Consider the following 13,403-nt stretch of genomic DNA (forward strand, 5'->3'; position numbering starts at 1 on the left):
AAAAAAAAAAGAAGGAAAAGAAATTACTAGATTACCTGTGGAGAAATAGAGAACTAAGTTATTCCATGAAACAAAACAATATCCATATCATAGGAATTCCAGAAGAAGAAGAGCAAGAGAAGGGAGGAGAAGGTTTATTGGAACAAATTATAGCTGAGAACTTCCCTAATCTGGAGAAGGAAACAGGCATGCAAGCCCAAGAGTACAGAAAACTCCCTTCAAAATCAACGAAAACAGGTCAACACCATGACAAGAACCATGAATAAAATTGGCAAAATACAAAGATAAAGAATTCTGTAAGCAGCTTGGGAAAAATGGCCCATCACCCATAAAGGTAGGCATTTAAGGGTGATAGCAGATCTGTCCATTGAAATGTGGCAGGCCAGAAGGGAGTGGCAGGAAATATTCAAAATGCTGAGTAGGAAAAAATATGCAGCCAAGAATCCTTGATCCAACAAGGCTGTCATTCAGAAAGGAAGGCTTTCTCAGACAAACAAAAACTAAAGGAGTTTGTTACCACTAAACCAGCCCTGCAAGAGCTCCTAAGGGGGACTCTGTGAGTGGAAAGTACCAAAATTTACAAAGGATCAGAGGACAGCACCACAAACATGAAATCTCCAGATAACACAATGGCATTAAATGCATATGTTTAAAAAAATTTTTTTTTCAACGTTTATTTATTTTTGGGACAGGGAGAGACAGAGCATGAATGGGGGAGGGGCAGAGAGAGAGGGAGACACAGAATCGGAAACAGGCTCCAGGCTCTGAGCCATCAGCCCAGAGCCTGACGCGGGGCTCGAACTCATGGACCGCGAGATCGTGACCTGGCTGAAGTCGGACGCTTAACCGACTGCGCCACCCAGGCTCCCCTAAATGGATATGTTTAATAATCACTCTGAATGTAAACAGACTAAATGCCCCAATAAAAAAACATAGGGTATCAGAATGGATAAAAAAAAAAGATTCATCCACATGCCCCATACAAGAGAGGCTCGTTTCAGACCTGAGAACACCTGCAGATTGAAAGTGAGGGGATGGAGAAGTATCTATCATGCTCCTGGATGTCAAAGGAAAGTATGGAGTAGCCATACTTTTATCAGACAAACTAGATTTCAAAACAAAGGCTGTAACAAGAGATGAAGAAAGGCATTATATCATATTTAAAGGGGCTATCCAATAATGATAAAAAAAGTATACATATTTATGCCCTCAACAGGATAGCACCCAAATAGATAAATCAGTTAATCACAGACATAAGCAAACTTATTGATAATAACACTGAAATGGTAGGAGAGTTCAATACTCCACTTACAACAATGAACAGGTTTTCTACACAGAAAATCAATAAGGAAACAGTGGCTCTGATGGACACATTAGACCCAATAGACTTAACAGATCTTTTCATCCTAAATTTTTTTAATCTTTATTTATTTTTGAGAGAGAGACAGAGTGTGAGCAGAGGAGGAGCAGACAGAGGGAGACACAGAATCCAAAGTAGGCTCCAGGCCCTGAGCTGTCAGCACAGAGCCCAACGCAGGGCTCGAACTCATGAACTGTGAGATCATGACCTGAGACAAAGTTGGACGCTCAACCGACTGGGTCACCTAGGCGCCCCCTAGGCGCCTAAAGCATCATAATACACATTCTTCTCAAGTGGACATGGAACATCCTCCAAAATAGATCACTTATTGGGTCACAAAATGGCCCTCAACAGGTACAAAAAGATTGAGATCATACCATGCATATTTTCAGATCAAAAATTGAAATCAACCACAAGAAAAAAATCGGAAAGCCTCCAAATAAATGGACATTAAAGAATATCCTTCTTTAGAATGAGTGGGTTAACCAGGAAATTAAAGAAGAAACTTAAAAATACTTGGAGGCAAATGAAAATGAAAACACGACAGTCCAAATGCTTTGGGATGCAGCAAAGGCAGGCTGAAGAGGAAAGTACGTTGCAGTCCAGTCCTATCTCAAGAAACAAGCAAGATCCCAAATACACAACCTAATATTATACCTAAAGGAGCTACAAACACAGCAGCCAATAAAACCCAAGGCCAGCAGAAGGGAAATAATAAAGATTACAGTAGAAATAGACTATGTAGAATCAAAGAGAGAGAGAGAGAGAGAGAGAGAGAGAGAACAGATCAATGAAATTAAGAGCTAGTTTTTTTAAAGGTTACTCAAAATTGATAACCCCCAGCCAGATTTCTCAAAAGAGAGAGGACTCTAATAGATAAAATCATGAATGAAAGAGGAGACATCACAACCAACACCACAGAAATACAATTAAAAGAGACTACTATGAAAAATTATATTCCAATAAATGGACCATCTGGAAGAAGTGGACACATTCCTAGACACTCACACACTACCAAAACTCAAAAAGGAAGAAACAGAAAATTTGAACAGACCCATAACCAGCAAAGTAACTGAATTGGTTATCAAAAATCTCCCAACAAATAAACGTCCTGGGTCAGATGGCTTCCCAGGGGAATTCTACCAGACATTTAAAGCAGAATTAATACCTATCTTTCTCAAGCTGTTTCAAAAAATAGAAATGGAAGGAAAACTTCCAAACTAATTCTATGAAGCCAAAATTACCTTGATTGCTAAACCAGACAAAGACACCCACTAAAAAGGAGAATTGCAGGCCAATATCCCTCATGAACATGGATGCAAAAATTTTCAACAAGATACTAGCAAATTGAATTCAACAGTACATTAAAAGAATTATTCACCATGACCAAGTGGATTTATTCCTGGCCTCCAGGTGTGGTTTAATGTTCACAAATCAATCAACATGATATACCACATTAATAGAAGAAAGGATAAGAACCATAGAATCCTGTCAATAGATGTAGAAAAAGCATTTGACAAAATACAGAACATTTTCTTGATAAAAACTCTCAAAAAAGTCAGGATAGAAGGAACATACCTTAACATCATAAAAGCCATATATGAAAGAACCACAGCTAATATCATCCTCAATGGGGAAAAACTGAGAGGTTTCACCCTGAGATCAGGAACAGACAGAGATGTCCATTCTCACCACTGTTGTTCACCATAGTGTTGGAAGTCCTAGCAAAAGCAATCAGACAACAAAATGAAATAAAAGGAATCTAAATTAGCAAAGAAGAAGTCAAACTTCCACTCTTCACAAATGACATGATATTCTAAATGGAAAACCTGAAAGACTCTACCAAAAACCTGCTAGAGCTGATACATGAATTCAGCAAAGTCCCAGGATATAAAAATCAATGTACAGAAATCGGTTGCATTTCTATACATGAAAATGAAGCAACAGAAAGAGATATCAAGGAATTGAACCCGTTTACAATTATACCAAAAAAATAAATAAATAAAAAAGTAAAATAAAATACCTAGGAATAAACCTAACCAAAGAGGTAAAATATCTCTACTCTGAAAACTATAGAAAGCTTATGAAAGAAATAGAAAAAGTACAAAGAAATGAAAAATATTCCATGCTCATGGAAGGGAAGAACAAATATTGTTAAAATGTCGATACTAACCAAAACAGTCTACACGCTCAATGCAATTCCTATCAAAATAACATGAGCATTCTTCACAGAGCCAGAACAAACAATCCTAAATTTGTATAGAATCACAAAAGACCCTGAATAGCCAAAATAATGTTGAAAAGGAAAACAAAATCTGGAGACATCACAATCCCAGACTTTAACCTGTATTACAAAGCTGTAGTCATCAAAAAAGTATGGCATTGGCACAAAAATAGACACATAGATCAATGGAATAGAATAGAGAACCCATATGGACCCACAAACATATAGCCAACTAATCTTTGGCAAAGCAGAAAGAGCATCCAATGAAAAAATGACAATCTCTTTAGCAAATGGGAGAACTGGGAGAACTGGACAGCAACATGCAGAAAAACAAACGGACCACTTTCTTGCATCATGCACAAAAATAAATTCAAAATGGATGAAAGACCTAAATGTGAGACAGGAAATCATCAAAATGCTACAGGAGAGAACAGGCAGCAACTTCTTTGACCTAGGCCACAGCAACAATTTACTTAAAGATTAGTGGACCCTGTTGTGGGTTCATTTCTGGGTTTTCTGTTCTGTTCCATTGACCTATGTGTCTATTTTTGTGCCAGTTTCATAGTCTTGGTGACTACCTTTGTACTTTACCTTAAGTCCAGAATTGTGATGCTACCAGTTTTGCTTATATTTTTCAAGATTGCTTTCACTATTTGGGATCATTTGTGGTCCCCTACAAATTTAGGCTTGTTTGTACTAGCTCTGTGAAAAATGCTGGTGTTATTTTGATAGGGATTGCATGAAATGTGTAGATTGCTTTGGGTAGTATAGACATTTTAATAATATCTGTTCTTCCCATCTGTGAGCATGGAATGTTTTCTTTTCTATTTCTTTGTGTCCTCTTCAGTTTCTTTCATAAATTTTCTGTAGTTTTCAGACACAAATCTTTTACCTCTTGTTTGGATTTATTCCCAGGAATCTTACGGTTTTTGATGTAATTGTAAATGGATTGATTCCTTGATTTCTCTTTCTGCTTGTTCATTATTGTTGCATAGAAATGGCAATAGATTTCTGTAGGTTGATTTTGTATCCTGCAGATTTACTGAAGTTGTGTATCAGTTCTAGCAATTTTTCAGTGGGGTCTATCAGGTTTTCCACAGAGAATCAGGTTGCCCGCGAATAGTGAAAGTTTGACTTGTTCCTTGTGAATATGGATGACTTTCATTTCTTTTGGTTGTCTGATTGCTGAGGCTAGACTTCCAGCATTATGTTAAATAACAATGGTGAGAGCAGACATCACTGTCTTGTTTCTGACCCTAGAGGAAAAGCTCTCACTTTGGCTCCATTGAAGATTAGCTGTGGGTCTTTCATATATGACTTTTATGATGTTGGGGCTGTTCCCTCTATCCCTAATTTTTGAGGGCTCTTATCAAGAATGGATGCTGTCTTTTGTCAAATGTTTTTCAGCATCTATTGAAGGGATCACACGGATATTATCCTTTCTTTTACTAATGTGGTTTTATTACGTTGATTGATTTGCAAATATTGAACCACGCCTGCAACCCAGGAATAATTCCCATTTGATCGTGGTAAACACTTCTTTTAATGTTCTGTTGGATTCAATTTTCTAGTATCTTGTTGAGAATTTTTGCATGCATGTTCATTAGAGATCTTGGCCTGTAATTCTCCTTTTTAGTGGGGCCCTGTCAGGTGTTACAAACAAGGTAATGCTGGCCTTGTAGAATGAGTTTGGAATTTTTCCTTCCATTTCTTTTTTTCAAACAGATTGAAAAGAATAGATATTAAATCTTCTTTAAATGTTTCCTAGAAAACACATGGGAAACCATGTAGTTCTGGAATTTTGTTTATTAGATTTTTCATAACTGATTAAATTCTTTGCTGGTTATGGGTCTGTACAGGTTTACTATTTCTCTTTCAGTTTTGGTAGTTTCTGTGTTTCATTTCTGCTGGTCTTCTTGAGGAGGGGCTCACTGCTCTGGTTCTCAGGCACATCTGCCCAAGAATAGCAGCACCTGCAGAGCACAGAGGGGCAGGGCTTGATGCCACTAGTTAATGCTGCTGCTGTTGGTACTGTGCTGCTTGCTCAACTTAGTTGATGCTGGGGGGGACAAAGAGAAATGTCACCAACCCCCTCCCTCATCTCTGGACTGGGTACTCCGTGCTAGCCATTCTCAGGGCACTCCCAAAACAGCAGTCTCCCCTCATGTGTCCCAGGCATCACTCAGATTTCTGCTTTCACCCTACCTTTCCCAGACTATCTGTGTACCCAGCAGTTCAATGCCCCTATGCTCTATCGCTGGCAGGAAGACTGAGTTTTAAAACCCCAAACTTTAAGGACCTGGCATGAAGTGGACCCACACTGGTCTTGGGGGGATCTCGCCATGCTGGGACTGGTGCAGGTTTCTCCCAGAAGGGCAGCCACACCAAAGAACAGGGTGTGTATTTGGACTAAAATGCAGCAAAGAGCTGACATCTAGATTACACGCCCTCTGTAGGTATCTCTGTTCTATGCTAAGAGGTGGGATAGGGTAATGGTGCCGGCCAGTACTATTGTCCCCAGAGAGACAATTCTACCTCTCCTAGATACATTACAGGAAAGGGGAACAGTCTTCTCCCAGTGTGTCCCAAGGACTCCTCAGCGCCTTCACTCTGCCCCTGGGGCTTCTGTCCTTCTCCACAGGATGACTGCAAAACCCACTGTGTTTCACACCAGCAACAGCATGTACTTCTAACACTCCAGTCTTTGACCTCCAGTGGCTATAAAACTCATGAAAATCAGCCCCTCTCCTTTTTCTGGTCAATGGCTTTGGGGAAATGTTTTCCTTCTGTGAATCCCTATATGTTTCTCTCTCTCTCACTCTCTCCTCTGTCTGAGACCAGGGCTCCCTCCCCTACCCAGCACCTATGATCTGTATCTCCCCCAAACACAACTCCACACCTCACCTCCTACCTTCCAAGATGTAGTCTCTTCTCCCCCTTTAGCTGTGCAATTTGTCCTCTCAGTCCTCAGATTGACTTCTTGAGTATTCAGAATAATTTGATATTTATCTAGTTGTGTTCAAGGGATGAGGCAAACCTGTGGTGCTCTTACTATTCTGCCATCTTAGCTCTTCTTCTCTGACCATCTTCTTCCTTTTTCTTTTCTTTTCTTTATCTTCCATGTAGTGAGAACCCCTTGGATCTATCTCTTGGCAAATTTCATGATAAAACTTTTCTGTCTTCTTCCATACAGGTTTCATCCTCAGCTTTGCTTCTCTTGTGTTGAAAAATGGATTTTAACTGTTTCAAGGTTTATATCCCATTGTTATCATCCAAGACAAGAAAGAGGATCTCTTTCCCTTGCCATCAACTAAAAGAATCAGGCTTCTAGTGGTCTGGTCACCTAGAGTCAGTCATGGCTCTGAACCGTCATTCTAAATGAGGACAAGTGGCATCTTTATGATGATTGACCTGAACTGATTGTGTCCCGTCCATGCTTCAGCCTGAAACATGGTCTAGGATGCTTTCTCCTGATGGCCTTAGGCTGATCAGAGCCCAAGCCTATGCATGAGATGCATGAGGGTAGGGTCACTAACAAAAAAACCACATGCTGGCCATTTGAGAATGACGAGGTAGACAAGATAATAGACAAGAAACAATTAGCCTAATTCAGATGAGAAGACGGAAGTCCTGTGATTTGCTCTTCTCCATCCTATATTTTTCACCTTTCCCACATCTCCTATCTCAACTTCATTTTCCAGAAGGTCCACATGTACCATGGTGGATTCCTGCACTTCATCCCTCTGGATGTTCTCCTGCCCTGGGCTCCCTCTTTCAGCCCCTAAACAAATTAGAACTTGTGCCTTTCCCAACGTTGGACTGAAATAAGTTGCTACACTAAGAAAGTAGATAGAAACAGCAATGAAAACAGTAATCAAATGAGGAAAGCAAAAATTTTAAGCTCCAAATACAGTGATGGCCTTTTCTTCCCCTGCTACTTTCCACTCAAAATGTCTCTTCTGCATGATCGGGGCTTGAGAATGATTTGTGAAGGTAATTAAAACACTAGAGTAACTGAAATCTAACCATGGACATCTCCACTAGCACTGCCATTGAAACAATCAGTCTCAAAGGTCCATCTTCAGTATCTACAGACTGTCTATGCTAATGGACCCACCTACTGACATTGATTTGTAACCCCTAGACCCACCAGTTCACTGCTATTCATAATGAATGGCAGGGAGAGTGCTCAGACATGCGTCACCCATCGCATGTGTCCTGGTGAGGCTGAACCAGTTGCTGCTCTGCATTTCCATGGTAATTCCCACACTGTAAACATGTGTCTTTTTCATTGTCTACTTGGTGCCATATTTTCTGCATTTACATGCACTTTCTTGGTGATTTCGGTGTTTCAAAAGGCCCTGAAGCCCAGACCTGCGAGGTTGACTCGTGTTCAAGAGGGTGTGATGTGTCTCACAGATAAAACACTTGTGCAGGTAGGTCTCTCTCAGGCTCAAGATGCAGAACTGTGGGACTTGAGTTCAGTGGTACTGAATCAACAATGTACAAATCCAGGAAAAGTAAAAGGTCTATGTGGAGCCACCTCAGAACGTTCTAAAGTAACATCTAGGGCCCTATAATGATGTTACAGAAAAGGAAGGAAAAGAGCTAAATATGTGGGTTCATGAAATGACAACCATATCTTCTTTGTTTCTAGAAGCACCATGGGCAGCACAGCTGTGGGACTGAAAGTCAAAGACACTGGAGATCACAGTAACCAAACCTGGAAATGTTATATATTTCTGAGGTGGTATTTCAATATAGGGAAATACAACATACGATAAATGACTGGGATATACATGTGTATATATAAGCTGTCTTAAAACAAAAACACACATGAAATAAGGCTGTGTATTCATCAGATGGCAACTGTTCTGAGCAGAGGCTCCAAAAACTGAACCCCGTATTTCCCCCAGGAGCAGGTATTCTTCTGTTTTCAAGATCATCTCGTTACCCTCCAAGGAGACACTTGCACTGCAACCTCTCAGGCACCACATTTATGTACCTGTGAATCCCCTGCTGGTTTTGCTAAAATGCACATTGTGATTCAGTGAACCTCAGCTGAGGCCAAGACCCTATATTGCCAACAAGCCCCAAGATGACGTCTCTGCTGTTGTCCTGAGGGCCTCAAACAGCCCGGACCTACATCTGCCCTCCTCCTTTTATCCACAACAGGTCCACTCCAACAGGTGTCTGTGTTTAAATAATAGAAATATCCACAGACAAAACTGTATTCTCCTCAGAGGCTCAGAGATGTTACCAAGGAACCATAACAGTATCAAGTCTCCAGGCAAAGTGAAAAGACTTTTAACAAGAAGAACATCAAACGTCTCAACTACTACAAACACCACAGGAGGCGAAAGAAGAAAAAACTATGAAATTGGCATCAATTCAACACAGACTTTTATTGAGGACATATTCCATGCAGGCGAGACTCCTTGCCAAGGATACAAATATTAGAAAGACGTGGGCTTTGCACTCAAGAGACCTAGGAATTAGAAGGGAAAAGGGACCTAAATGCAGGGCAAAAACAGATAGGAACTGGGTGTAGATTATCCACAGTGCAGGTTAAAGTGGTGGAAATTCCCACCAAGCAGAGACTGCTTCCACTTTGCAGATCAGAGAAGGTGTGTGGGAGGAAGTGACACAAGATGTCTGTGACCCATGGAGGTCCTCAGACTTCATTTTACTCTAAGATAATTTTGAGATTTAAGTCTGAGACTCAGGTCAGAACAAGAATTCCTGTTAAACGACACTCAGCTTATACTGACAACTGATGCCTGAGCAGAAAGGAAAGACAAAAGCTGCACATAGGGACTTGCTGGTCCATCTCTGCTGAGATGGGTTTAGGGACGTCCTGGTCCTGGGCTGCTGGGATCTCTCTCCAAAGGGAGGCCAGTGCACTGAGGTCTCCAGTGTGATTTCCTAGGAGGAACAGATTGGAAATGCTCTGCAGCAGGTGGAGGTGAGGACTGTAGGGAGAGGAGCACTGGGAGGAGGAAAGGTGAGGACAGACAGGAAGGTGGGGAGATAAGCGGGAAAGAGCAGAAACATGGTTCCAGAGTCTTACCAGCGCTTCCAGAGCCAGAACGCAAGACCTGCCAGAAGCACCAGGGGCACCAGCACCGCCAGGAAGACCAAGCTCACGGGGCGGTGCTGCTCTGTGGGTTCGGTGCACAGAGGGTGTCAATTCCCATCCATCTTGGGTTCAACTGCACCTTCCTGGTCCTTTTTCTCCTGTCACCCTCTGCCTCACCAACCACCTTTCCTCTTTATCCTCTCCCATCCCTGCTCACAGATGGACCCTTCAGCCAACCCTCTGCTTCCTGCTACATCTACAGGACCCTCACACCCAGCTCTCCATTTCTTAGGTCACTAAATTTTAGTCCTTTATGATCTGGAGTCCCTAGAATCGCAACTTTGTATCTGTCTCTCCTGCACTGCTGGAGGACCACCCTTTCCTTGCTGGGCACCAGCCCTTTCTCACCCCAGTAGAGGACAATATCCTGGCCTTCTAGACTGCTGTGTCTCACTCGGCAAGAGAGGCCGGCTGCCTTCCTGGCTTCCACATCCAAGGACGTCTGAAGATACCATGTCCCATCAGCATGGGGCAAGACGTCGCCTTGCCGGGTGCCCTGTTGCTCCTGGTCACCCCGCATCCATGTCACCCACACTGGCTTTGGGTAGAAGCCAGAGACATGGCACACAAGGAGCAGACGGCCAGGACCCGGACTGGGGCCAGTGGACAGCCAGGCTTCTGGCCTCACTGCAGAGACAGGACAGGAATTCTCAGACTGAGAGGGAAGATCCTCACATCACTTTAGATACACACATCTTTCCACCTCTAGAAACCCACCACCATCAGCCCTCTCCCTCTTGGCCACTTTTCTCCCTGAGTTTGAGGAAATGTTGCAAGTTTCTGAGTGCAGAAAGAAAGCTTGGAGGGAGGGAGCAGAACTGACCTTGCCGCTGAAGATCTGCCTTCCCTGCATCAAGTAGACCCAAGAGGAAACGGGGGCAGATGTCATTAACATGTGCTTGTATTCGTAAGTTGACCACATGGTACTGATTGAATAGTTTGGAGACCTGCTGAGCTCTCCTTCCTCCCTTTGGAGATGGCCACCATGACGTGTTCTGGAAGCTCATGAGATCTGATCCTTGATACGCAATCCAAAAAAATCCTGCTGGTGCCTCTCCAAAGGGCAGCACACAGCCTTTGACCAGCTGTACCTGAAAAGGATCTGGCAAAAGAGACTGTAAGTTATAGGAAATGGGGAGGGAAAGAGATGAAATGAGGTAAGTAGAAGCCAATAACAGAGGAAGCAGAGGGAGAAGTTGAGGGTATTGGAAGGAATGGAACAAAGTTTGGTTTAAGTGGAGGCTCACACAGAGGGAAGTGGTGGTCACTGCAGCAGAGGAAGAGGTGAATGACTGAGGAAGGAACAACTGTTGGAGGAGAGACCGGAAGGCTGTGGGCAGAGAACAGGAGAGGGCTCAGCAGGAGAGCTGTGATAAAACCATCCAGGGTGAGGGGGGGTAGTGGGTACAGGGAACACATGAACAGATGTTGATGAGAGGACTCAATGAGGAGTAAAGCACAATTCAAGGATCAGTCACAGAGTGAGGAAGAGGAGAGTCTCTGGCTGGAGGCCAGGGAATGGGGTGGTCATGGGAGACTCTGGTGAGAGACAGGACATCACAGCCTGAGGTCAAGGAGCGGAGGGGAAATAGCAGAAGGCATGAAGCTTTTCAAGTTCGGGGTCTGGCTTCTGCCTCCTGAACACACAGGTATGATTCCGTTTTATGAAGGGGAGTCGAGAGGTTCAGCAGCCAGGGGAGGCTCTTTCCTGGAGGAAGAAGGAACTCAAGGCGACACACACAGTGGCCACCTCCATCCCACCTGCCCTGAGGGACCCGAGCTCACATTCAAGCTGCCATTGACTGACGTGGTTCTGAAATATCAGAGGAAATGCAATGGATGCTGCATGTAATGACCTTTCCTGTTCCATCAGCTCCCTGTTGCTGAAGTTGCCCTTGGACCAAGGTCGCAGGTGTATGAGAATACCGGTCTTGCTGTCCCAGCCATGAGTCTGAAGCTCATCTAGCCAAGCTGAGCCAAGGTTTTGTGTCCAGGAACGGTTGTAAAAAGTTGTTGTCAGGATGATTCGGAAGGAGTTCGGCCCCGGGAAGTCTGTGTCAGAACAGATAGAGTGAGGGAGGCATTGCAAAGAAGAGAGAATCAGAAAAAGGTGCCAGCGAGGGGCACTGAAATCTGGAGGACAGGAAGCCATAGTTCTCTCAGGAAACACGTGTTGCCCAAAGCTCTGAGCCCATCATGCTGAAACCATCGTTCAGCAGAGAACAGGGCCCTGGGGTCAGGGATGTGTAGAAAGGAACCGGGTGGACATTCTCATTCCCCAGATATGTGCTGGAGAACCCACACCGTGAGTGCACACACAGGCGAGTGTGCACAAACAGTGACACAGCCATGCAAACTTCCATTACACACTCTTGCACAAACTGACATACACAGATACACATGCACACCTTCACACACAAATACACACATACACCTATTAAAACACAACCATACAGACACACAAGCAGTTGTGCACACATGTCACACACAGACTTGCACACATACAGACACACATGCAGATAGACGCAGAGAAACAAACACAGGCACCCATGTGCACACACTCATACATACTTGCACACGTGTAGGCACACTAGCACATGGACATAAATGATGCACACGTACACACATGCAGACAGAGAGATGCACACATGGGCCTCTAAAAGCACACATTTATAACACACACATGCAGGCACAGGAGCACACATATGACACACATGTTCACACACACTGACACACAAATGTATGCACATCACACGCGTGTAGGCACAAACATGCACACATGACATGAGCACACACGATACACGTGTGCATGCGCATGTATGCATTTGCACGTACACATGTACACACATCACACACATATACACTCTCTGAGCAGGGCCACCGTCCTTACCATCGTCACTGTCACCACCTGGGACAAGAACCGTGAGCAACACCAGTTGCAACAACAGCATCTTATGTGCAGATGTTCTTTCTTTCTCTCGGAAAGTGGGTCTTTGGCGTCTGTTCTCACAAACCTCCCCACACGCAGCCCCTCTCTCTGACTTCCTTCTCAACACACATGCCTGCCCTGAGTCTCCGCGACAATGCAGATGGACTCCGCCCTCAACCCTGGACACCTACTCAGACTCTCACTTCCCCTCCGGGTCTGACCCTCCTCTCGGCTTCCAGCTTCTCCTTGTCACCAGCCTCCATTCTGTTTCCTGAGGTCCTAACTCAGGTGCTGGGGAGCAAGTCTTGCATGGCATGGAAAAGGGACCCTACCTCTCGTGCCTTTTCTCCTCATCCAGACAGTAACCCATGAAAACATGGCTCCCCAGCATGCAGCCCTGGAGCCTGCTGTCACCCTGTCCCTCCTGTCCTTGGAACACTCCCCATGGACTCCCTTCCCTGTCTCACCCCCACCCCAGCCCATCCACATCTCTGATGTGTTACTGCTTGTGTTTAAAAACAATTAACCTGGTCAATTCGAAGATCTAATCGATTGCATTAAGGGATACAAGTTTGAGGGAGCATACAATTTGGCATGGGAAAGAGGAGCCCCTAGGAAGCATACAAATAAGAGGTTTTTTATAGGAAGGAAGTTGCACAAATACAAGAAACAAATGTTTCAGGGAAGCTCACTTTCCCTTAATTGGGAGCGCAGGGGTCTAGCCATACAGATGGCCTCCCCTCACTGGGGG

General features: G+C 43.8%; 1 protein-coding gene across 3 annotated transcripts in view; it reads right to left on the reverse strand.

Annotated features, from left to right (window-relative positions):
* Window positions 1-12,789, reverse strand: part of LOC105260178 (T-cell surface glycoprotein CD1a-like) — a 112,993-nt gene extending 100,204 nt beyond the window's left edge. Inside the window, exons 1-6 of one of the 3 annotated variants that reach the window (XM_011291202.4) lie at window positions 12,614-12,789; window positions 11,509-11,775; window positions 10,547-10,825; window positions 10,072-10,350; window positions 9,655-9,745; window positions 8,971-9,509 (exon numbers count right to left, since the gene is read on the reverse strand). In XM_011291202.4, coding sequence (XP_011289504.3) covers window positions 9,431-9,509; window positions 9,655-9,745; window positions 10,072-10,350; window positions 10,547-10,825; window positions 11,509-11,775; window positions 12,614-12,674 — 1,056 coding nt within the window. In that variant the 5' untranslated portion in view covers window positions 12,675-12,789 and the 3' untranslated portion in view covers window positions 8,971-9,430. Of the gene's footprint in view, window positions 1-8,970; window positions 9,510-9,555; window positions 9,746-10,071; window positions 10,351-10,546; window positions 10,826-11,508; window positions 11,776-12,613 lie in introns of those variants that run through there. The other 2 variants (XM_045048761.1, XM_045048760.1) reach the window with 2 other exon arrangements.
* Window positions 12,790-13,403: the final 614 nt, after the last annotated feature.

This window comes from Felis catus, chromosome F1 (genome assembly GCF_018350175.1).
Source record: "Felis catus isolate Fca126 chromosome F1, F.catus_Fca126_mat1.0, whole genome shotgun sequence".
Lineage (NCBI taxonomy): Eukaryota > Metazoa > Chordata > Mammalia > Carnivora > Felidae > Felis > Felis catus.